This window comes from Mangifera indica, chromosome 20 (genome assembly GCF_011075055.1).
Source record: "Mangifera indica cultivar Alphonso chromosome 20, CATAS_Mindica_2.1, whole genome shotgun sequence".
Lineage (NCBI taxonomy): Eukaryota > Viridiplantae > Streptophyta > Magnoliopsida > Sapindales > Anacardiaceae > Mangifera > Mangifera indica.
Genome location: NC_058156.1, coordinates 1,889,379 through 1,916,401, shown reverse-complemented (window position 1 = coordinate 1,916,401; position 27,023 = coordinate 1,889,379). Strand labels below are relative to the sequence as shown.

At 34.6% G+C, this 27,023-nt stretch overlaps 2 protein-coding genes and 1 long non-coding RNA gene across 3 annotated transcripts; all 3 read left to right on the top strand.

The window, feature by feature from the left end:
• The first annotated feature begins 2,224 nt into the window (after positions 1-2,224).
• Positions 2,225-6,783, top strand: LOC123204663 (protein DMR6-LIKE OXYGENASE 2-like). The gene is made up of 5 exons (XM_044621444.1): positions 2,225-2,611; positions 2,707-2,954; positions 3,037-3,227; positions 6,090-6,220; positions 6,416-6,783. The coding sequence occupies exons 1-5, from the start codon at positions 2,378-2,380 to the stop codon at positions 6,674-6,676; spliced, it is 1,065 nt and encodes a 354-aa protein (XP_044477379.1). The 5' UTR covers positions 2,225-2,377; the 3' UTR covers positions 6,677-6,783.
• A 4,688-nt stretch (positions 6,784-11,471) lies between these two features.
• Positions 11,472-13,174, top strand: LOC123203894 (protein DMR6-LIKE OXYGENASE 2-like). The gene is made up of 4 exons (XM_044620363.1): positions 11,472-11,739; positions 11,841-12,088; positions 12,178-12,499; positions 12,695-13,174. Exons 1-4 carry the CDS (start codon positions 11,506-11,508, stop codon positions 12,953-12,955), a joined length of 1,065 nt encoding a protein of 354 aa, XP_044476298.1. The 5' UTR covers positions 11,472-11,505; the 3' UTR covers positions 12,956-13,174.
• Positions 13,175-16,671: 3,497 nt separating this feature from the next.
• Positions 16,672-25,971, top strand: LOC123204217. The gene is made up of 3 exons (XR_006499469.1): positions 16,672-16,908; positions 19,599-20,767; positions 25,853-25,971. It is a non-coding gene; the product is annotated as an uncharacterized LOC123204217 (long non-coding RNA).
• Positions 25,972-27,023: the final 1,052 nt, after the last annotated feature.

Here is a 27,023-nt window from a genome sequence, read left to right as displayed (position 1 = left end):
TACGGGTATATATTTGTATTTTCACTAAAATTTAGATGAAAAATAGTTTATTAATCTATTTTAAATTTAAAATTATCTCATCATATAATATTGTATTATTAAAAGGCCAAAGGATTATTTCTCACTTAAGATATAGTGAAATTCTAAACTCTCATCCTCTAACTTTTAAAAACTCAAATATCCATCTAAAACCTTTTTTTTTTTTTTAAATTTTAGTTAAAGTTAAGAGTAAAACCGTTATTTATTAAATAATAAAAATTTTATCATATTTTTCTCTCCTATATTTAAAAATTTACATTTTCCCCCAACCCAAAGTTTAAAAATTGTCAGAAACTCCCTTAAGGTTTGTTCCTCTTCTTCCGACGTCGATTTCTCCCGCCTCAATAGTCGGTCGTCCTCTCTTCCTCTCTTATCTCTCCTACGGTTTCTCTTCCTTACCTCTTTAGCTGTCTTCGACCTAAGACAAAGATGAAATCTTCATCTCTTAGAGGAATATGAACAGTCTTTGTCTGGTCGTCTTCATCTCCAATCGAAGATGACCGAAGAGATAACAAAAAGAGATTGGAGGAGAGATAAGGGGGGAAGGGAGGAAGGGAGGATAGCTGATCATCGAGAAAAGAGAAATCGACAGCGGAGGAAGAGATATCGACAACAGAGAAAGAGGAACAAACTCTATAGGGTTTTTGTCATTTTTTAAACTTTGGGTTGAAAAAAAAAAATATTTTTAATTATAAGAGAGAGAAATATGGTAAAACTTTAATTTTTAATGAAAATTTAGTTATAGATAAATATTTAAATTTTTAAAAATTAGAAAATAAGAGTTTGAGATTTTGCGTACCTTGAGCGGGAAATAGTCTTTTAGCCTTATTAAAATGCTGGACTGAGTACGTAAAACTGAAATGGTATACATCAGCAATGTCCGTCATCCTGGGACCCAATAGATGACGTTGTAGTTGCTAACGTAATATTGTTGTCTACGTAACACTATGTTCCTACTCAAAGTTCTGTCCCACACGGTTCTTTCAATTGATTTTATAACCAAATTCGACCCATATAATGGAACCACACTGCAACATGATTCCGTGACCTTACAGCTAAACGTGCTTCCCATAATTTCCTGCAGACGGTGCATTGATGACGATGAGTCGATGACAATGCTCAATTTATTGTTATTAAAATCAATAATTCAATTTCTGACTCCAGACCATGCCTTGCCCATGCCCTTCCACACCTAAATTATAAAAAAGGCCAAAGGACTATTCATTACTCAAGGTTTAATACCAAGGGAAATATATATTTATAGGTTTCAAAAATTTAAAGTTTTATCTATAAATTAATATCCGTTTAAATTTATATTTAGGATTAAAAGTAAAATCATCATTTTAATAATAACATTAAAAAATATATAATTCATTATATTTTTCTCTTAGGTTTTAAGCCTAATAATTTTACTCTTATTTAAATTTTTTAACTTTGAAAAGTTATATTTCCCCTCTCCCAAACTTAGGGTTTTAACTTTTTTCAATTTTAGTTAGTGCCCAAACTTTTGAAAACTTCAGTTTAAACCCACCCCTTTCAACTTTAGATTACTCGAAAATCCGACAATCTCTCTCTTTGTCTGACGATTTCCTCTCCAATGATTCCAACACGATGTCTAAGTTATCCTCTTCAATTCTCCTCGTCGGCAACAACACTTCCCTCTGTTGTTTGCGTTTCCAACATCCCATCTTGTCGTGCTCGAAGTCGGTCACCAACGAGAGAAATCATGCGACAAACCCAAGAGAGGAGAAATTGTGATTCATCATCGTCAGAGGATAGCTCGAGCACAAGAGAGAAGGCAAGACTTATGTCGGTTCAGTCTTAAACAAAGGATGACGTTGGAGATGGAGGGAGAGGTCATCGAATTTTTGAGTAATCTGAAGTTGAAGAGGGAGGGTTCACACTGAAGTTTTCAAAAGTTTGGGGTCACTAAAATGGGAAAAAAAGGGAAAACCTAGGCTCGGGTGGTGGGAAATGTGACTTTTCAAAAATTAGAAAACTTTAGATAGAGATGAGGTTATTAATTTTTAAAACTTATGAGGAATATAATGACTTATATATTTTTTGATGTTATTATAAAAATAACAATTTTACTCTTAATTTTAATTATAAATTTGCGCATATTTTGGTTTATGGTTGAGGTTTTGGGTTTTTAAAAAACTATAAATTTGTATTTATCTACATTAGACCTTAATTTGGAAATAGTCCTTGGCCTTAAAAATAATCCAACTCCTCCTTCTTCCTTATTCCCCCTCCTCTTTCACTCTGCAATATTGTTTCCTGATGCCTATAAATAGGTGACTGCATATCAAACCCAACACATCCAATATATTTATCAATGGCTGCAGCTACCACTTCTTCCAAGACGCTACTATCCGACTTAGCCTCCACTGTTCAAAATGTTCCCTCTAATTACATCAGACCCATCAATGACCGTCCAAATCTCACCCAAGTGGAAGTTTCTGATGCTTCTTCTATTCCTCTTATTGACCTTGAAGGTCTTCACGGTCCCCGCCACTCTGAAATCATCCAACAGATTGCTCTAGCATGCCAGCACCATGGCTTCTTCCAGGTATATATATGTATATGCTTAATTATTTACTATAATCTTTGCTATATATACATCTTAATCTATGTATATGTATACCCTTTTACTGGTTCCACCAGGTGAAGAACCATGGAGTTCCAGAGGCAATGATTAATAACATGTTGAACATTGCAAGAGCTTTTTTCAAATTGCCAGAGAGTGAGAGGTTGAAGAGTTACTCTGATGACCCTTCTAAACCCACTAGACTTTCAACTAGTTTTAATGTCAGGACAGAAGAAGTAGCCAACTGGAGAGATTTCTTGAGACTCCATTGTTACCCTCTTCAAGATTACATCCATGAGTGGCCTACAAATCCTCCATCCTTCAGGTTCTGTATATCATATATACTACTTTGTTTATATAGTTGAACGAATTAAGTTGATTCTAAGTATAAATTTGTTTGTTGACAGGGAAGATGTGGCTGAGTATTGTACAAATGTGAGGGGGCTAGTGTTAAGACTCCTTGAGGCCATATCAGAGAGCTTAGGGCTTCAGAAAGATTATATAGAGAAAACATTAAGCAAACATGGCCAACACATGGCTTTGAACTATTATCCTCCCTGCCCACAACCAGAGCTAACTTATGGACTTCCTGGACATACTGATCCTAGGGAAATTGAAATTTTTACCACTTTTTTATTCCGTGTATACAAAATTGCCACCTATCCTAAAGCTTTCACAAATATACCACAACAGTACTCACCTTCCCCAAAATACCCCTCTTCAATCTTTCATGCATAAATTCTCTCTCCTCTTCTCTGCAACTTTTTTTTCTCTTCTTCCTCTTCTTCCAAAGTTATAAAGAAATCACTCTCTCTTCTCCCTCATCTTCAAAAAACAAAAACAGGAAGGAAACAACCAAATTCTTCAAATTAAGAATTCTTTAAAGTAAGGATTTAAAAAAAAAAAAAGGGAAAAAAAAAGAGCAACCTACAAGATAAAAAATGACCATCGAAGAAATGATCATGTAACAGTATTTAACTGGAAAAATAAAAAAAATTGCTATTTAAGCATTTAAGTGAAACAAAAAAAACTGGACATTTAACTTAAAAAAAAAAAAAGGTTGACGTGAAAGTTACTGTGTAACGCCAACCCTTAATATATGTATATAATATTAAATAATATTATTATATTAATAAAATATATTATATACTATAATATTATAATATATTATAATTTATATAATTAAATTATAATATTTTATAATATAATATTACATATATAATATAAAATATATTATATATAATATATATAATTATTACAGGGGTTGGCGGCATCGCCAACCCTTGGCGTCGCCAAGGGTTGGCGATGCCGCCAACCCCTGGTAATATATATTATATATAATAAAATTTATATAATTATAAATATTATATTATAATATTATTTTATATTTTATAAAATATATGTAAAAGCAATCTGGGTTGACGATAAGGGAAATTGGCCTGTAGCATTAATGTAGAGTGGGCCCACCCTTTATAAAGCAAAGCATGATTTATATATATATATATATAATTATTTAATTTTATATATATATATATATATATATATATATATATATATAATTATATTATATATTAATATATGATATATTATATTATATTTTAATTAGAATATTATAATTATATATTATTTATATTATTATAATATTAAAGATATTCTAGTATTAATAATTATATATTATAATATATAATATTATATATATTAATATAATATATATAATATTATATTAATATATTACAATAATATTATATATTATAATATTATAATATTTTATATATAATATAATATAAATTTATATTTGTATCAAATTTCAAATTAATTTAACAAATTAAAAAGGTGAAAGCTGTTGGATTTTACATCAATCCCTGAATTTAAATATATTATAATATTATAATCTAATATTAATATATTATAATATTATATTATATATTATAATATATAATATGTATTAATATATTATTATATATATAATATATAAACCAAAGGTTGGCGGCATCGCCAACCCTTGGCGTCGCCAAGGGTTGGCGATGTCGCCAACCCTTGGTCAAAATAAAAAAAAAAAGAGCTGGGGGCAAATGGTGGGACAAGGGAGCTGGGGAAATAAAAAAAAAAAAAGGAAAAGTTGGCATTAACGCCAACTTTTCTTTCTCTCACTCTTTGATTTTTTTGAATGGTAGGCCCACCTTTAATCCTTCCAGAGATTTATGACAGAAGCATCAGGACTCTCTGCAAGAAAATATTGCAGAGAATAAAATATATATAATATATTATATATAATATTTTATATTAATATAATGTATATATTATATTAATAATGTAAATAATAATATTATATGTATATTACATAATAATATTATGTAATATATTATATAATTATAATTATATTATATATAATATATTATAATATATAATAAAAAAATATATAATATTTTAAATTGCAAATATATAATAAAATATATTATATAAAATATAATAAAATATATTATATAAAATATAATATAATTATATATTATAATATATTAAATATAATATATAATATTATTATAATTATATAATTAAATAATATATATTTATAATATATAATATATATATATACAAAGCCAAGGTTGGCGGAAACGCCAACCCTTGGCGTCGCCAAGGGTTGGCGTTTCCGCCAACCTTGGCTTTATATATATATATATATTATTATATATATATATTTTTTATTATATAATTATTAATAATATAATATATTTTAATATAATTATAAAATAATATATTATTTATATTATTATAATATATAATATAATATTATAATAATATTAAAATATAATATATATTATTATAATATTATATAATATAATATATATTATATAATAATAATATAATATAATTATAATATATAAAATTAATATAATAATATAATAATATATATTAATATAAATACATTATATACATATAAGGGTTGGCGTTGCCAACCCTTCTATGTACAGGCCAGGTTGGCGTTAACAATTCCCAGATTTTACGCCAAGCTTTTTTTATGTTTTTTAGGTTAAACGTAAATTTTTTTTTTAAATTTTAATTCTTAAATGTTAATTTTTTTTTCCAGTTAAATCCTACTGAATGTGATATTCTTCGATGGTCATTTTTTTCCAGTTGAGTTTTTTTGTGAGTTGCTCTTTTTTTTTTAAATCCTTATTTTGAAGAATTCTTAATCTGAAGAATTTTTTATTTCCTGCTTTTGTTTTTGAAATCTGAAGAATTCAATATTTTTTTCCAGAAGAGAGAGTGATTGATTCTTTTATCACTTTAGAATAAGAGAGAAAAAAATTGCAGAGAAGAGGAGAGAGAATTTGTGCATAAAAGATTGAAGAGGGGTATTTTGGGGAAGGTGATTACTGTTGTGGTATATTTGTGAAAGCTTTAGGATAGGTGGCAATTTTGTATACACGGAATAAAAAAGTGGTAAAAATTTCAATATCCCCTGATCCTAATTTAATAACCATTCTTCTTCAAGATGATGTGCCTGGTCTTCAGGTTCTCAGAAATGGCAAATGGGTTGCTGTAAATCCTATTCCCACCACTTTTATCATCAACATTGGTGATCAAATGCAGGTGAATTACATATATTACATGTTGACTCACAATCTGTGGTAATTTTGTTTTTTTAATAACTTTAAGAACTGACAAAACATTTAACTAGTCTTATGTTAATGTTCCTAAGCAATACTTGATACGCATAAAAACCAATCTTCTTTGTCTAAGGGTGTCACAACACTAATTTCTTGGTGGGTTGATTTGTGTTTTTAGGTACTCAGCAATGATCGGTACAAGAGTGTGATTCATCGAGCTGTGGTGAACTGTGACAAGGAGCGCATATCCATTCCCACCTTTTATTGTCCATCACCGGATGCACTGATATTTCCAGCCAGGGAGTTGATTAGCAATGGCGATCCACCTGTATATAGAGAGTTTACATATGGTGAATACTATGAGAAATTCTGGAAGAGGGGACTCCAAACTGAGTGCTGCTTGGACATGTTCAAAACCTCAGCTACTTTTTCCTTTTAATTAGCCACAGACACAGTAGGTGTTTGTGGAGAAATAATTTCGCCACCGTTCAAGTAACTGATCATGTCTCTTCTATAATACTTGAAATTAAATTTAAATGGACAAAATAATCCCTACACTATCTATAGGACCATCATATTGGTTATAAAATACTGTATTAACTTAGTTTAAGGTAAAACAAGTGGATATCCTAAAATTTGTCTAATCACGGTGACCAATATTCATTTCCTTAAACTTTACTGTTTGATAACTTTTAATAAGTAAAATTATCAAAAAGTATAAGTTTTATAAGTGAATTAAACTAATATATGATATGCCCAACGGTCAGAATGATGTCATACACCAAATCCCATCTTGTAAAGTGTGTCAGAGTATTTTTTATTCATAAACTTTCGTTAAACTAATCAATTAATCGATTTTATTAAATTAAATTATAATTAATATGATAAAAACATCCAGAAATAACGAGGATGATCATATGTATAGATAGTAAACAATGCAACTAATTAGTGAATCAGTCTTGTCTACCGTGTGTTAAAACACCAATTGCACTAAAAAGACTATCTTTACACAATTTTTTAATATCCTTTTTTTTTTTAATCTAGTTAAATTGATTAGTGTGTGACAAGTTTTTATCACTATTGCCTTAAAAAGTTTAGTTATTTAGATAAATTAGTATATCTTAATCTTCTTTTTTTTAAACGAAGAACACCACTTAAGTCAGATATCTTTTTTGGGATCTAATCAATCATATTAAATAAGACAAACCCTAGGTCCAATGATCAATTCCACAATCACTGAATCAGATAAGTGAAAAGTTTGTCACTCAATCTATCTTTTGAGGGTCTTATTCATATTTTCTTACATATTGAATTCTAAACTTGTAATAATTTTATGTTTCAACTATTATGTATTTCATATCTTAGTAGACTTAATTTTTGAGGTTGCCATACAAAAAGGAAAAATTCTTATTGTTATTTTACATGAAATATAAATTTTAATCAGTTTTAAAAGTAATACAACATTTTATTAAAAAAAACTGTCTAATGGTTCTAATTATAATATTTGAATAATTGTGTCAAGAAATTTAAAATATAATTTATAAAAAATATTTTTAAAGGGGCTTTTGGCCGGGAGTATATAAAAATTATACTGATAATTTATCTTTTATTAATTATTTTATTTTATTTGGTTTATAAATAATAAAAAATTTCAATAATATTTTATTATCAATAATAATATGATAAAAAATATAAGGTATAATCTAATTACTACTTCTACCGTAGATATTAAAAAATTATCAATACAATTTTGGTTTCATTACAATTATATCCTTATTTATTTTTTTTAAATGAAAATACTTTCATCTTCAATTGATATAGCAAGTACCATAAAAAATATTTTATAATACTCTAAGTAAAATAATATCTTATTATTTTTTTATTATCTCAAATCAAATAAAATAATTATTTAATATAGTAATAATTTATACGTAATAATTTTTTAAATTCTATATATTTATGATAATATTTTATTTTTAATAATAAAAAATTATTCAAACCAAACATACTCTAAGTTATTAAATGGTTTGTGGTTGTTTGAAAAAAAAAATTTACATTTTTAATTTTTAAGTCTAAATGTTATAAAGTAAAGTAAAATAAAAAGTTGCCATGAAGTTTTCATCATCGTGAACTTGAATTCAAGTATCGTGCTCTGCGTTTCACTTCTCAATCATAGAGTTTGATAAATCTGTTTGAAATTTAGTTGTCTCCCCTGTCACTAGGGCTTAGGCATGGCAGAGAACCTACAAAGACATGACCTAGCAACCTCAGAACGTACCACAGGCCTTAAATGCTCTGGCCTAGCTCTCCCCTGTCACTAGGGCTTAGGCGTGGCAAAGAACCTACAAAGACATGACCTAGGAACCTTAGAACGTACCACAGGCCTTAAAATGCTCTGGCCTAGCTCGCTAAGTCTATTAATAGACGGGTCTAATCATAAACGAATCTTTAGGCACGGTGGATTATGTCGAAGACGGGCCGGCACATCCTTCCCAAATTTTCTAATTTGCTTTTTAGGGCGGTTTGATTTGCTTTGTGGGGCGGTTGGTTTTTGTATTTAAAAATAATTTTAATAACCTGTATTTTACTTTTTTTATTTAATTTATTAGTAATAAAATACTATAATAATTTTTTATTATCAATACTGATATGATAGATAAGATAAGTGATAATCTGATTACCTCTTTTACCTTAGGTATTTAAAGATTATCAAGATAATCTTGATTTTATTATAATTATATTATTATTTATTAATTTTTGAGACAAAAATAAATTTATTTTTAATTATTATGATAAATAATATAAAAAATATTTAAAAATAATTATATTTAAGGGCATTTAAGTAAGATAATTTACTAGTAATCTTTTATTACCTTTAACCAAACATAATAATTATTTATACCTATCAAATTTTATCAAATATAATAATTATTTATACCCAGTAATCTTCTAAATAATCTAATATCAAGGTAATCTTTCTATTTTAATAATAAAACATTACTCAAATCAAACATCTCCTTAGTATCATGTGAAAATTTTTAATAATTAAAATTGTGATTTAAAAAATCAGAATTCTTTAGTCTCATCTGTAAAATTGGTTTTCGTGGAGAATTTGTACTCCGCTATTAAGTTGGTAGTCCACAAGTTCAATTACAAAAACATGCCGAAAATTAAACCATGTTTAGCCCACAAGTTCCATTACAAAACCATGCCGAATTTTTCAAGCTATGCTTTTTATTCCTGATGCTGAATCTGCGTGCCGACATGGGAGACTCCATTACCATGACAAAATGATTCTGAGTATTGAAATAAAAGGGTAGCCAAGATATACAAAATGATAAATGAGTTTTCCATTGTAGAAATTTGCACATGAGAGGGTCCTACTACTTGCATTGCGTATCAGTTTTGCCCATAACTTTAACTAACGTTTTAAAAACAAACACTAAATTATTGAAAAAAAGTTGGATCCTTTGAAAAAGGGAAATCTGATTTGACTTGATTGCACAGCAAAATGTGCAGTAAAAGGAATTTACAAAGAAGAAAAATACTTGTTTTAGTAAAGCAAATGCAATCTTAGCATCAACTTCTTGATGAATTATGGTGGAGAAAATATCGGAAAGAGTTTGAAGTTTTTAATTCAATACCCAATAGAGTAGGATATGAGTTGAGCTTCTTCTAGCTCAATGAACTCGAGTTTTAGGAGTTTTAACTTATCAAACTTATAAATTTAAAAAATTCATATACGAACCATTGAGCACAATATTATTTTAATTAATACGTATCAAAATAATATTATTCAATTTAGGTATTTTATTCTCAGATAAAGTATTAAGCTTAGCTTGAATTATCTCTAATATCTAATATAATATTATATAATTAAATATTATTTTATTTTAAATTTAAAATCATTCCAGCACTTATTAAAACACTCCACTGGATTGAGTAGGTAAAACTGAAATGGTACGTAATAGATGACGTTGTAGCTGCTTATGTAATATTGTCTACGTAAGGTAATGTTGGCCATGTTCTCATTTGTCCTTCTCTGTGTTCTGACCCATTCAATTTGCAGATTCGGATTCGTATTAACAACGCTTTCTTTCAACTGATTTTACAGCCAAATTCAACCCATATAATCAATTTAATATTTATCACCATACTGCACCATGATTCCGTGACCTTACAGCTACATGAGCTTCCTGCAATTTCCTGCAGTTGGTGCATTGATGACGATGGGTCGATGACATTGCTGAATTTATAGTTATTAAAAGGCCAAACGACTATTTCTCACCCAAAATATGCTGTAATGACAAGTTTCTATCCTTCAACTATAAAAATATCAAACACTCACCCATAATTGATTAAATTTAACAAAACTCTAATAGTGGTAAAGGTAAAATCATTATTTTCTCTATAATATTAAAAATAAACTAAAATAGAATATACTTTTACCCCTTTAAATTTTAAAAACTAAAATTTTTTCCTAGTCTAAGTTTTAAAAAATCACAGTTTCACCCTAGGGTTTCGTTTTGAAATCTCCGACGACATCTCTGGCTTCATTGCCGACGGTCTCTCCCTCTCAAAGTATCCTCTCCTTCTGGCGATCTATTTTCTCCCATTTGGATGTCAGATCGGCGTCAGAGAAGCTGTGGAAGACAAAAAACTTCGTCGGGGAAGATTCGTCTTCCCAGTCATCGTCGTCATCTGGGAAGACGATTTCTCTTCCTAAACGATGTATCTTTACGTCGGATGGGTTGGGGTGGAGTTGAGGGGGGCCGTCGGTGGAAGAGAAACCGTAGGGAGGGGAAGATGACCGATGATGGCGTCGAAGAAAGTGAGGGGGTTTGGAAATAAACCCTAGCGGGGAAATACGATCTTTTCAAACTTAGTTTAGGAAAAAAATGTTAGTTTTTAAACTTTTAGGAGAAAAAATGAGATTAAATTTATCACTGTTAGAGTTTTGTTAAATTTAATCGGTCATAGATGAGTATTTAGTATTTCCATAATTAAAAGGTGAAAACTTATCATTACAGCATACTTTGGATGGGAAACGGTCGTTTGGCCTTATTAAAATCAATAATTCAATTTCGGACTCCAGACCTGACTCGCCGATCCCCTTCTACACCTAAATTATGAAAAGGTCAAACGACCCTGGCTTACAAAAACCAACTCCTCCGTATTCTCTCTCCTCTCTCACTCTGCAACATTGTTTCCTGTTGCCTATAAATAGGAGACTTTATATCAAACCCAACACATCCAGTATATATATCAATGGCTGCAGCTACCACTTCTTCCAAGATGCTACTATCCGACTTTGCCTCTACTATTCAAAAGGTTCCCTCTAATTACATCAGACCCATCAATGACCGTCCAAATCTCACCCAAGTGGAAGTTTCTGATGCTTCTTCTATTCCTCTTATTGACCTTGAAGGTCTACACGGTCCCCGCCACTCTGAAATCATCCAACAGATTACTCTAGCATGCCAGCACCATGGCTTCTTCCAAGTACATATATATATATATATATGCTTAATTATTTACTATAATCTTTGCTATATATACATCTTAATCTATGTATATGTATACCCTTTTACTGTTTCCATCAGGTGAAGAACCATGGAGTTCCAGAGGCAATGATTAATAACATGTTGAACATTGCAAGAGCCTTTTTCAAATTGCCAGAGAGTGAGAGGTTGAAGAGTTACTCTGATGACCCTTCTAAACCCACAAGACTTTCAACTAGTTTTAATGTCAGGACAGAAAAAGTAGCCAACTGGAGAGATTTCTTGAGACTCCATTGTTACCCTCTTCAAGATTACATCCATGACTGGCCTACAAATCCTCCATCCTTCAGGTTCTTTATATCATATATACTACTTTGTTTATGTAGTTGAACAAATTAACTTAACTCTAAAGATTACTGATAAATTTCTTTGTTGACAGGGAAGATGTGGCTGGGTATTGTACAAGTGTGAGGGGGCTAGTGTTAAGACTCCTTGAGGCCATATCAGAGAGCTTAGGGCTTCAGAAAGATTGCATAGAGAAAAAATTAAGCAAACATGGCCAACACATGGCTTTGAACTATTATCCTCCCTGCCCACAACCAGAGCTAACTTATGGACTTCCTGGACATACAGATCCTAATTTAATAACCATTCTTCTTCAAGATGATGTGCCTGGTCTTCAGGTTCTCAGAAATGGCAAATGGGTTGCTGTAAATCCTATTCCCAACACTTTTATCATCAACATTGGTGATCAAATGCAGGTGAATTACATATATTACATGTTGACTCACAATCTATTATAATTTTGTTTTTTTAACAATTTTAAGAATTGACAAACTATTTATCTAGTCTTATGTTAGTCTCCTTATGCGATACGTGACAGGTATAAAAACCAATCTTTTTTGTTTAAGGGTGTCACAACACTAATTTCTTGGTGGGCCAATATGTGTTTTTAGGTACTCAGTAATGATCGGTACAAGAGTGTGATTCATCGTGCTGTGGTGAACTGTGACAAGGAGCGCATATCCATTCCCACCTTTTATTGTCCATCGCCGGATGCACTGATATTTCCGGCCAGGGAGTTGATTGGCAATGGTGATCCACCTGTGTATAGAGAGTTTACATATGGTGAATACTATGAGAAATTCTGGAAGAGGGGACTCCAATCTGAGTGCTGCTTGGACATGTTCAAAACCTCTGCTGCTTTTTCCTTTTAATTAGCCACAAACACAGTTGGTATTTGGGGATAAATAATTTCACCACTGTTCAAGTTATAGATTATGTCTCCTCCATAAACAAATGCCCACCTTTAAATAATACTTTAAAATAAATTTACATGAACAAAATAATCCCTATACTATCTACAAGATCATCATATTGGTTATAAAATATTGTATTGTAATACCCTCAGGTATATTCCAGGGGCAATTATGTCTTTTGACTATGTTTTGAGATTTTTCTCATTTTAAATATATATATATATGTATGTGTAATACCCTCAAGTATGTTTCAGGGGCATTTACGTCTTTTAACCCTGTTTTGCGATACTTCCAATGTTTTAAATATATATATATATATATATATATATATATATATATATATATATATATATGGGGGCATTTATATAAATATACATATGTAAATAAATACAAAAAGAAAACAAAAAAAAAAAAAGAGAAAGAGAAAAAGGGAGATAAAGCTTAGATAAAGGGAGAGTAAAGTCAACAAAGGCAGCTCATCCCATTTGTTTTCTATCATCTTCTTCTCCCATAAAGCTCCAGCAGCCACCATTCTTCATGTTTTTCCTTTGCTTTCTTGAAGAAAAAGGAAAGATTTGAGGGAGTTGGAAGATAAGAAAAGAAAAGGAAGCACTTGGAAGCTTTGGTAACCAAAGATCTCCTTCCTTCTCCTTTCATCTATGTTTATATGCATGTTATATGAATATGTTAGTGTGTTTTGGTATTGATTTAAAGTGATCTTGATGATAAAGGAAGCAAAACAAAGAGGAGGAAGCCAACTTGCAAAGATTTGACTTGAAATAAGGTAAGAGGTTTCCTCCTTGATATGTCACATGTTTTAGGCTTTTGGTTCCTTAGATCTATGTTATAAATGTTGATTTTGATGTTGAGGAATGTTGTTTTGTCATTTGGGATGTCTATATATGTGATTTTGTTCATGGCAGAATGTTGCAGAATATTTACAGTTTTTGCCACTGAGTTCGTCCCATGTTTTGGCTGCCTTATTTGATGAATTATGAGTGCTATTATATCTTTTTGGAAAGCTCTTTGAATCCTCTTTCCAATGATATATAGCTTGTATGAATTAGAGATCATTTGGACTGTTAAAGATTGTATAAACCGAAAGGACTGTTTTATCAAATAAACAGGGGAGACAGTTTTTGCCACTGACTTTATCTGCTGTTTTGACTGCCTGATTGAATGAATTATGAGTGCTATTATAGCTTGTTGGAAAGATCTTTGAATCCTCTTTTCAACGATATAAAGTTTGTATGAATTAGAAACCGTTTGGGCTGTTAAATTGTATGAAAAGAATGCTGCCCTGCTAAATGTCTGTTCTGTGAACAGTATTTCGTAATTTTATCACTGAGTTTAGCTCACGTTTTGACTGCCTTATCTATTGAATTATGAGTGTTATTATAGCTCGTTGGAAAGATATTTGAATCCTCTTTTCAACAATATATAGCTTGTATAAATTAGAAACCGTTTGGGATGTTAAATTGTATGAAAAAGAAGGCTGCTCTGCTAAATGACTGTTCTGTGAACAGTGTTTCATAATTCTGGGCAAGAAAGAAAGAAGGAAAGAAAGAAAGAAAGAAAGAAAGAAAGAAAGAAAAAAAAGGAAGAAGAAAGGAAAGAAAGGAAGGGAAAGGAAAGGAAAGGAAAGAAAAGAAAAAGAAAGAAAAACAAGAAAAAGAATTTGGGGCTCAAGATTTAGGGGTCATCCCAAGAGTAATGTCTGGTGCGTTATGAATAAATTTAAATGGAAGCAAAATTAGTAAGATATAAGACCCGCATGCATGCTATAAACTATGAGGGGGCACTTTATACTACACCGCCCGTAGTAGGGCACGTCTACAGTAGGACACGTCCGTAGTAGGACATAGACCCCTACTAGGGTCCGCTCGCAGTAGAGCTCAATTCAGATTCAGAAATAGTGTAGTGAAAGAAAAAGAGCTTGAGCTTAGAAAAGTGCCAAATCCCTATAGTTAGCTTCCAGAAAGTATTAAATAGACACCAGATGGGACAAAGTATGACCCAAATAGTAAAGAGTGAACTAAATTATCCCCTCAATTTCTTATAAAGGTTAAGATGTGAGGTTGAGTCCCAAAAGTGAGTTAGAACAGGAAAAAAAAGAGGATAGTTTACTTGATTCTTTCCCCTTACTGAGTGTTCTTATCACTCACTCCCTTTTCTTTCCTGATTGCAGGTACAGGTGATCGAGGTAGCTGCGAGGCAGGGTCAGGTCAGCGTAGGTAGATCCGGCTGGAGTAGGTTATCTCTGGTTTATATTACATGCATACAGTGGCATGTTTTTATCGACTTTTGACTTTTTGAGATTATGGTACAGTTACATATGATTACTCCCTGTTTTCAGATATTTTTAGATGAGTATTCATATGAGTATATGCATCTTTTGTTTGCTTCCAGATTTTTAGTTTTCTTGGAATACTTCCTAAACACTTTTAATAGTGCGTTTATTGTAAAGTATTTTTAAAAAGAAAAAAAAATAGACGCTACGAATATTAATTCGTAATATTTCTCCTTCGGTGGGTAGTACTACTAGGGAGAGATGTTACAGTTGGTATCAGAGCATGATTTTGGAACCCAAAAGATGTTTTCTAAAACAAAATGGAGTAATCAAAGTAACACAGAGATGGAATACCCTCCAGCCACGTTGACCACCCTCGCAGCCGATCACTGTAAGTTAAGTTTTCACTTTTACCTGCTGAGTTTTATGAAACTAATGTGTTCATTTTCAAGACTTATGAGTCAAACACCAGTAGATCCCCCTCAGAGGAGCCAGAATGAAGGAGCAACCCCTCAGGTACCCCAGAGGGCACTCAGTGCACATGATGTGCGAGAGATTTTCAGAAAGATGATGAGAGAGCATAAAGGTGCTCCTACACAGGGAAGTGAGATGGCTCATACGCCGCCAATCCAAGGACATGATATAAGGGAGGTTACTTCAGCATCTACAGCAGCCCCAGTGAGGACTCAGTTACATCATATTTTCAACCTCCCTAGTATGCACCAACCTCAAAAATTTGATGGTGCAAGAGACCCAATAGCAGCTGAAGAGTGGTTGGAATCAGTAGAGAGTGCCATGGCCTTGTTTGACATGACTGACCAAGAAAGAGTGAGATATGCCACTTATCTTTTCAAGTCAGGGGCAAGAATATGGTGGAATTTAGTCAGGGAGACGGTCAATATCTCAGAGATGACATGGACAGAGTTTAGGTGCCGATTCGAGGCAGAGTACAGGGGCGCCGATGTTACTTGTATCAGGGCCCAGGAGTTTATCAATCTAGTGCAAGGGACAGACTCTGTAAAAAAATATTCCACAAAGTTTAATCAATTATTCCAGTATGCCCCCGAGATAGCTAGCATAGAAATGGGGCGTATGCAGAAGTTTATGTACGGGCTGGATCCAGAGATAGCTCGAGATGTTATGACCGAGGCACAACCACCTAGAACTTATGCAGAGGCCCTTGATAGAGCTTTGAGGGTAGAGGTTTTTGTTAGGAGGAGGTTTGGTCAAACCACAGGGCAAAAGGTTACACCTCCTTCTACCATGCCAGCTCCCCCAGTGAGTAGTGGTTCAGCTTCAGTACAGAGAGGCCCTCCTCCAGAGCGAGACAGGAAAGGTAAACGACCTCTCCAGTTTAGAGGCATGAAAAAAAACTAAAAGAGTGGAAAGAAACAAAGAGGACCTGAGATACCAGCTTGCCAGAAATGTGGGAAGCACCATAGAGGAAAGTGTTTGACAGGTCAGGCAGTTTGTTTCAGATGTCGTCAGCCTGGACATATTGCTCGTTTCTGTACAGCTACCCCAATGAGAGTAGAGCAACAACAACCTATAGGAGGGGCCACAGCCAGCGTTTATACGATCACCCAAGGCCCAGCAGAGGCTAACCCATCAGCAGTCACAGGTCAGATTCTCTATCTTGATACTCCTATTTATGTTTTAATTGATTGTGGGGCTACTAATTGTTTTATAGCCAAAAGTTTGCTTGAGAGGTTAAAGTTACAACATGTTAGAATAGCCCAGAGGATTATGATTGAGTTGCCTGATGGGGGGTCAGTCATTAGTGAGATGATGCTACTAGGACAGAGTATTATGATTTAGGGTCGACAGTTACTAGTGGACCTGATTGTGTTCAAAATGTCAGATTTTGACATGATTTTAGGGATGGATTTTTTGGGGAGATACGGAGCTGAAATTGATTGTAAAAAGAAGAAAGTGAGATTTAACCTAGACTCTGGAGATCAATTCGAGTTCGGCGAGGGTCATATTCGGAGTTTGATGATCAGTATGTTAAAAGCTAGTAAAATGTTGAAAAAGGGGTGTATAGGGTATTTGGCTCATGTAGTGAGCAAGGTTAAGTCAGGGCCAACTATTGAGGAAACACCAGTGGTACGTGAGTTTCCAGATGTGTTTCCAAGTGAGCTACCGGGATTAGCTCCCGAGAGAGAGATTGAGTTTAGCATAGAGTTGGCACCTGACACTTGGAAGCTTTGGTAACCAAAGATCTCCTTCCTTCTCTTTTTATCTATGTTTATGTGCATGTTATGTGAATATGTTAGTGTGTTTTGGTATTGATTTAAAGTGATCTTGATAATAAAGGAAGCAAAACAAAGAGGAGGAAGCCAACTTACAAAGATTTGGCTTGAAACAAGGTAAGGGGTATCCTCCTTGATATGTGACATGTTTTAGGCTTTTGGTTCCTTAGATTCATGTTATAAATGTTGATTTTGATGTTGAGGAATGTTGTTTTGTCATTTGGGATGTCTATGTATGTGATTTTGTTCATGGCAGAAAGTTACAGAATATTTACAGTTTTTGCCACTGAGTTTATCTGCTGTTTTGACTACCTGATTGAATGAATTATGAGTGCTATTATAGCTTGTTGGAAATATCTTTGAATCCTCTTTCCAATGATATATAGCTTGTATGAATTAGAGATCATTTGGACTATTAAAGATTGTATAAACCGAAAGGACTGTTTTATCAAATAAACAGGGGAGACAGTTTTTGTCACTGACTTTATCTGCTGTTTTGATTGCCTGATTGAATGAATTATGAGTGCTATTATAGCTAGTTGGAAATGTATTTGAATCCTCTTTCCAATGATATATAGCTTGTATGAATTAGAGATCATTTGGACTATTAAAGATTGTATAAACCGAAAGGATTGTTTTATCAAATAAACAGGGGATGCAGTTTTTGTCACTGAATTTATCTGCTGTTTTGACTGCCTGATTGAATGAATTATGAGTGCTATTATAGATTGTTGGAAAGATCTTTGAATCCTCTTTTCAATGATATATAGCTTGTATGAATTAGAAACCATTTGGGATGTTAAATTGCATGAAAAAGAAGGCTGCCCTGTTAAATGACTGTTCTGTGAACAGTGTTTCATAATTTTGGGCAAGAAAGAAAGAAGGAAAGAAAGAAAGAAAGAAAGAAAGAAAAGGAAGAAGAAAGGAAAGAAAGGAAGGGAAAGGAAAGGAAAGGAAAGAAAAGAAGAAAAGAAAAAGAAAGAAAAACAAGAAAAAGAATTTGGGGCTCAAGATTTAAGGGTCGTCCCAAGAGTAATGTCTGGTGCATTATGAATAAATTTAAATGGAAGCAAAATTAGTAAGATATAAGACCCGTATGCATGCTATAAACTATGACGGGGCATTTTACACTACACTGCCCGTAATAGGGCACATCTGTAGTAGGACATAGACCCCCAGTAGGGTCCGCTCGTAGTAGAATATGCTCGTAGTAGAGCTCAATTCAAATTCAGAAATTATGTAGTGAAAGAAAAAGAGCTTGAGCTTAGAAAAGTGTCAAATCCCTATAGTTAGCTTCCAGAAAGTATCAAATAGACACCAGATGGGACAAAGTATGACCCAAATAGTAAAGAGTGAATTAAATTACCCCCTCAATCTCTTATAGAGGTTAGGATGTGAGGTTGAGACCCAAAAGTGAGTTAGAACAGGAAAGAAGATAGTTTACTTGATTCTTTCCCCTTACTGAGTGTTCTTATCACTCATTCCCTTTTCTTTCCTGATTGCAGGTACAGGTGATCGAGGTAGCTGTGAGGCAGGGTCAGGTCAGCGTAGGTAAATCCGGCTGGAGCAGGTTATCTCTGGTTTATATTACATGCATACAGTAGCATGTTCTTATCGACTTTTGACTTTTTGAGATTATGGTACAGTTGCATATGATTACTCTCTATTTTCAGATCCTTCCAGATGAGTCTTCATATGAGTATATACATCTTTTGTTCGCTTCCAGATTTTCAGTTTTCTTGGAATACTTCCTAAACACTTTTAATGAGACGTTTATTTTAAAGTATTTTTAAAAAAGAAAAAAAATAGACGCTATGAATATTAATTCGTAACATTTCTCCTTCGATGGGTAGTACTTCTATGGAGGGATGTTACAAGTTGGTATCAAAGCATGATTTTGGAACCCAAAAGATGTTTTCTAAAACAAAATGGAGTAATCAATGTAACATAGAGATGGAATACCCTCCAGCCAAGCTGACCACCCTCGCAGCCGATCACTGTAAGTTAAGTTTTCACTTTTACCTGCTGAGTTTTATGAAACTAATGTGTTCATTTTTAGGACTTATGAGTCAAACACCAGTAGATCCCTCTCAGAGGAACCAGAATGAAGGAGTAGCCCCCCAGGTACCCCAGGGGTACTTAGTGCACATGATGTGCGAGAGATTTTCAGAGAGATGATGAAAGAGCATAAAGGTGCTCCTACACAAGGAAGTGAGACGGCGCATATGCTGCCAATCCAGGGACATGATATGAGAGAGGTTACTTTAGCATCTACAGCAGCCCCAGTGAGGACTCAGTTGCATCCTATTTTCAACCTCCCTAGTATGCACCAACCTCAAATATTTGATGGTGCAAGGGACCCAATAGCAGCTGAAGAGTGGTTGGAATCAGTAGAGAGTGTCATGGCCTTGTTTGACATGACTGACCAAGAAAGAGTGAGATATGCCACTTATCTTTTCAAGTCAGGGGCAAGAATATGGTGGAACTTAGTCAGGGAGACGGTCAATGTCTTAGAGATGACATGGACAGAGTTTAGGCGCCGATTCGAGGCAGAGTACAGGGGTGCCGATGTTACTTGTATCAGGGCCTAGGAGTTTATCAGTCTAGTGCAAGGGACAGACTCTGTAAAAGAATATTCCACAAAGTTTAATCAATTGTCCCAGTATGCCCCTGAGATAGCTAGCACAGAAATGGGGTGTATGTAGAAGTTTGTGTACGGGTTGGATCCAGAGATAGCTCGAGATGTTATGACCGGGACGCAGCCACCTAGAACTTATGCAGAGGCCCTTGATAGAGCTTTGAGGGCAGAGGTTTTTGTCAGGAGGAGATTTGGTCAGACTACAGGGCAAAAGGTTACACCTCTTACTACTATGCCAGCTCCCCCGGTGAGCAGTGATTCAGCTTCAGCACAAAGAGGCCCTCCGCTAGAGCGAGACAGGAAAGGTAAACGACCTCTCCAGTTTAGAGGCATGAAAAAGAACTGGAAGAGTGGAAAGAAATAAAGAGGACCTAAGATACCAGCTTGCCAGAAATGTGGGAAGCACCATAGAGGAGAGTGTTTAATAGGTCAGGCAGTTTGTTTCAGATGTCGTCAGCCTGGACATATTGCTCGTTTCTGTACAGCTGCCCCAGTGAGAGTAGAGCAGCAGCAGCCTATAAGAGGGGCCACAGCCAGAGTTTATACGATCACCCAGGGCCCAGTAGAGGCTAACCCATCAGCAGTCACGGGTCAGATTCTCTATCTTGATACTCCTATTTATGTTTTAATTGATTGCGGGGATACTCATTGTTTTATAGCCAAGAGTTTGCTTGAGAGGTTAAAGTTGCAACCTGTTAGAATAGCCCAGAGGATTATGATTGAATTGCCTGATGGGGGGTCAGTCATTAGTGAGATGATGCTACTAGGACAGAGTATTATGATTCAGGGTCGACAGTTACTAGTGGACCTGATTGTGTTCGAAATGTCAGATTTTGACATGATTTTAGGGATAGACTTTTTGGGGAGATACGAAGCTGAAATTGATTGTAAAAAGAAGAAAGTGAGATTTAACCTAGACTCTGGAGATCAATTCGAGTTCAGTGAGGGTCATATCCGGAGTTTGATGATCAGTATGTTAAAAGCTAGTAAAATGTTGAAAAAGGGGTATACAGGATATTTGGCTCATATAGTGAGCAAGGTTGAGTCAGACCCAACTATTGAGGAAACACCAGTGGTACGTGAGTTTCCAGATGTGTTTCCAAGTGAGCTACCGAGATTAGCTCCCGAGAGAGAGATTGAGTTTAGCATAGAGTTGGCACCTGGCACAGCACCTATTTCAAGAGCACCCTATCGAATGGCCCCTGCTGAGTTACAAGAATTGAAAAAGCAGCTTCAGGAGTTATTAGATCATGGTTTTATTAGACCGAGCCATTCACCTTGGGGAGCTCCCATCCTATTTGTGAAAAAGAAAGACGGGTCTATGAGAATGTGCATTGATTACAGAGAGCTAAATAAAACCACCGTTAAGAACAAGTACCCGTTTCCCAGGATTGATGATTTATTTGATCAATTGAAGGGATCCATGGTCTTCTCTAAGATAGATTTGAGATCTGGTTATCACCAGGTAAGAGTGACAGAGAAGGATATACCCAATACAGCTTTTCGAGCGAGGTATGGCCATTTTGAGTTTGTAGCGATGCCATTTGGATTGACAAATACCCCTACAGTATTTATGGATTTGATGAACAGGGTATTCCACGACTGTCTGGATAAATTTATTGTAGTATTCATTGATGATATCTTAATATATTCTTGTAGTCGAGAGAAGCATGAGCAGTATTTGAGGTTTACCCTCCAAAGATTGAGAGAGAAACAATTGTATGCCAAATTCTCAAAATGTGAATTTTGGCTAGATAGAGTTACCTTTTTGGGGCATGTGATTTCAGCAGAGGGTATATCAGTGGATCCCAGTAAGATCGAGGCAATAGTTGAATGGCGAAGACCAAAGACAGTCAAAGAGGTTCGTAGTTTCCTAGGTTTGGTAGGGTATTATCGGAGGTTTGTGGAAGGATTTGCCAGATTAGCTAGACCTCTTACAACTCTCACGAAGAAAGCAATGCCATTTCAGTGGTCAGATGCCTGTGAGACAAACTTCCAAGAATTGAAAAGAAGATTGACTACTGCTCCTGTGTTAGCACTTCCAGAGGAGGGAGTTGAGTATGATTTATACACGGATGCCTCATACGGTGGTTTAGGAGCAGTGTTGATGCAGCGAGGCAAGATGATAGCATATGCCTCAAGACAATTGAAAGAATTTGAAACTCGATACCCCACTTATGATTTGGAGTTAGCAGTAGTGGTTTTTGCTTTGAAAATTTGGAGACACTATTTGTATGGGGTAAAATGTAATATTTATACTGATCATAAGAGTCTCAGATATTTCTTCACTCAGAAGGAATTAAATATGAGGCAGAGGCGATGGCTCGAGCTAATAAAAGACTATGACTGTGATATTAAATATCATCCAGGCAAGGCTAATGTGGTTACAGATGCCCTCAGTAGAAACGTGATGATATCACAATTGACGGTCGAAAGAGAAATTCAGAGAGAGATGAACCGAGAACAGATTGAGCTTGTGATTGGGGCCCTCGCCAGGTTAGAGATTCAATCCACTCTCCTAGATGAGATTCGAGAGGCTCAGACACAAGATGAATGGTGTCAACAGAAACTTCAAAAGGTTCAAGAGGGTCTTGAGACAGATTTTCAAGTATTGAATGAAATTCTCAAATTCAGAGAACGAGTATATGTTCCCCAGATAACTGATTTGAGACAGAAAATTCTTACAAAGGCTCATAGTTCTCTTTACACTGCCCACCCTGGGGGTGTAAAGATGTATTAAGATTTAAAAAGATATTTTTGGTGGTCAGGCATGAAAAAGGAGATAGGTGAGTTTGTTACCAGATGTCTCACCTGTCAGCAAATTAAGGCCGAACACCAGAGACCTGCAGGGTTATTTCAGCCTCTACCTATTCCAGAATGGAAATGGGAGCATATCTCCATGGACTTCATTAGTGGACTTCCTAGAGCTCAGAATGGATGTAATGTTATCTGGGTGATTGTTGATAGATTAACCAAGTCAGCTCATTTCCTGCCCATCAAAGATACTACTACCATAGAGCAGTTGGGGAGATTATATGTTAGGGAGATTATTAGATTACATGGTATACCCAGGACTATAGTATCTGATCGTGACACAAGATTTGTATCAGCTTTTTGGAAGAGTCTCCAAAGATCTTTGGGAACTAATTTGGCATTTAGTACAGCTTATCATCCTCAGACAGATGGTCAGACGGAGAGAGTTAATCAGGTTTTGGAAGACATGTTGAGAGCTTGTTGCTTAGATCATAAAGTCACGTGGGTAGAAATGTTGCCCTTGGTGGAGTTTGCTTACAATAATAGCTACCAGACGACTATTCAGATGACACCTTATGAGGCATTATATGGTAGGAGGTGTTGTTCTCCTCTTCACTGGGATGAGATAAGAGAGAGAGATGTGTTATCTCGATCCCTTGGGCCCGAATTGACCCAGAAAATGATTGATGATGTCCAACTGATCAAGCAGAGAATAAAACAGGCCCAAGATCGACAGAAAAGCTATGCAGATCATCGACGCCGAGACTTGGAATTCAATGTAGGTGAATTTGTATTTGTAAAGGTTGCTCCATTCAAGCATTTGATGAGATTTGGAAAGAAGGGAAAGCTAGCTCCCAGATTTATTGGTCCATATGAGATACTTGAGAGAGTTGGTAAAGTGGCTTATAGATTAGCCTTACCAACGAGTATGGATCGAATTCATAATGTATTTCATGTCTCATCGTTGAGAAAATGCCTTGGTGATCATTCCCAGGTCGTGAATACTGATGATATTAAGTTATCAGAAGACCTTAGTTATGAAGAAAAACTGATTCAGATACTTGACAGAAAAATTAAACAACTAAGGAACTGACAGATTCCTCTAGTAAAAGTCTTATGGAGAAGCCAGAAGTTAGAGGAGGCTACCTGGGAAATGGAGCAAACCATGAAGGAGAAGCATCCAGAGTTGTTTTTGTGAATTCTGAGGACGAAATTCTTGTGAGGGGGGAAGAGTTGTAATACCCTCAGGTATATTCCAGGGGCAATTATGTCTTTTGACTATGTTTTGAGATTTTTCTCATTTTAAATATATATATATGTATGGGTGTTATATATATATATATATATAAATGCAATAAAAAAGTCAAAAAGGGGAAAAGAAAAAAGAGAAGGAGATAAGATCAAGGGAGAAAAACAAAAGGCAAAACCAAGACTTTTTCCTCATTTTTCGTCCATATTCCAGCAGCCTCCAGCAGCCATTCTTCATGTTTTTCCTTTGCTTTCTTGAAGAAAAAGGAAGGATTTGAGGGAGTTGGAAGATAAGAAAAGAAAAGAAAAGAAAAGGAAGCACTTGGAAGCTCTGGTAACCAAAGATCTCCTTCCTTCTCTTTTTATCTATGTTTATATGCACGTTATGTGAATATGTTAGTGTGTTTTGGTATTGATTTAAAGTGATCTTGATGATAAAGGAAGCAAAACAAAGAGGAGGAAGCTAACTTACAAAGATTTGGCTTGAAACAAGGTAAGGGGTATCCTCCTTGATATGTGACATGTTTTAGGCTTTTGGTTCCTTAGATCTATGTTATAAATGTTGATTTTGATGTTGAGGAATGTTGTTTTGTCATTTGGGATGTCTATGTATGTGATTTTGTTCATGGCAGAAAGTTACAGAATATTTACAGTTTTTGCCACTGAGTTTATCTGCTGTTTTGACTGCCTGATTGAATGAATTATGAGTTCTATTATATCTTTTTGGAAAGCTCTTTGAATCCTCTTTCCAATGATATATAGCTTGTATGAATTAGAGATCATTTGGACTATTAAAGATTGTATAAACCGAAAGGACTGTTTTATCAAATAAACAGGGGAGGCAGTTTTTGTCACTGACTTTATCTGCTGTTTTGACTGCCTGATTGAATGAATTATGAGTGCTATTATAGATTGTTGGAAATGTATTTGAATCCTCTTTTCAACGATATATAGCTTGTATGAATTAGAAACTGTTTGGGATGTTAAATTGCATGAAAAAGAAGGCTGCCCTGTTAAATGACTGTTCTTTGAACAGTGTTTCATAATTTTGGGCAAGAAAGAAAGAAAGAAAGAAAGAAAAGGAAGAAGAAAGGAAAGAAAGGAAGGGAAAGGAAAGGAAAGGAAAGAAAAGAAGAAAAGAAAAAGAAAGAAAAACAAGAAAAAGAATTTGGGGCTCAAGATTTAGGGGTCGTCCCAAGAGTAATGTCTGGTGCATTATGAATAAATTTAAATGGAAGCAAAATTAGTAAGATATAAGACCTGCATGCATACTATAAACTATGACGGGGCATTTTACACTACACCGCCCGTAGTCGGGCACGTCCGTAGTAGGACATAGACCCCCAGTAGGGTCCGCTCGTAGTAGAGCATGCTCGTAGTAGAGCTCAATTCAAATTCAGAAATTATGTAGTGAAAGAAAAAGAGCTTGAGCTTAGAAAAGTGTCAAATCTCTATAGTTAGCTTTCAAAAAGTATCAAATAAACACAAGATGGGACAAAATATGACCCAAATAGTAAAGAGTGAATTAAATTACCCCCTCAATCTCTTATAGAGGTTAGGATGTGAGGTTGAGACCCAAAAGTGAGTTAGAACAGGAAAGAAGATAGTTTACTTGATTCTTTCCCCTTACTGAGTGTTCTTATCACTCATTCCCTTTTCTTTCCTGATTGCAGGTACAGGTGATCGAGGTAGCTGCGAGGCAGGGTCAGGTCAGCGTAGGTAGATCCGGCTGGAGCAGGTTATCTCTGGTTTATATTACATGCATACAGTAGCATGTTCTTATCGACTTTTGACTTTTTGAGATTATGGTACAGTTGCATATGATTACTCTCTATTTTCAGATCTTTTCAGATGAGTCTTCATATGAGTATATACATTTTTTGTTCACTTCCAGATTTTCAGTTTTCTTGGAATACTTCCTAAACACTTTTAATGAGACGTTTATTTTAAAGTATTTTTAAAAAAGAAAAAAAATAGACGTTATGAATATTAATTCATAACATTTCTCCTTCGATGGGTAGTACTTATAGGGAGGGATGTTACAAATTTAACACTTTGGGCCCTTGCCCCCCTGCAAGATATTGTCCGCTTTGGGCAACCCTTGGCCCGCACGGCTTTAAAACGCGTCTTGCCTGGTAATGGGGGCCTTACTCATATATAGCACTTTACTCGCCACAAGCTTGTCGATGTGGGATTTGCCTAGGAATGTCACATACACCCCCCCTTACGGGACTCAGCGTTCTCGCTGAGGTTTGCCCCACCATCGCTCAGAGGCTTGGGTCGGGCTCTGATACCAACACTTTGGGCCCTTGCCCCCCTGCAAGATATTGTCCGCTTTGGGCAACCCTTGGCCCGCACGGCTTTAAAACGCATCTTGCCTGGTAATGGGGGTCTTACTCATATATAGCACTTTACTCGCCACAAGCTTGTCGATGTGGGATTTGCCTAGGGATGTCACATGTATTAACTGAATCGGTAAATATCCTATAATTTGTCAGAATATAGTGATTAACATTCATTTCCTTAAACTTTACTGCATAATAACTTTTAATAAGTAAAACTATTGAAAAATACAAGTTTTAGGTGTGGACATAACTAACATATGATATATGCTATTGGACTTTTAATAAATCCCAATGGTCACATTAATGTCATTCACCAAATCATACGTTGTGAGGTATGTTAGATTATCTTTATTTGTAAATTTTCATTAAACTAATTAATTAACCAATTTTATTAAATGAAATTATAATTAATGTCATAAAAAGGCCAAAGGACTATATCTCACCCAAGTTTTAATACATTCTTAAAATCATACTTGAAGAATTTAAAAAACCTAAAGTC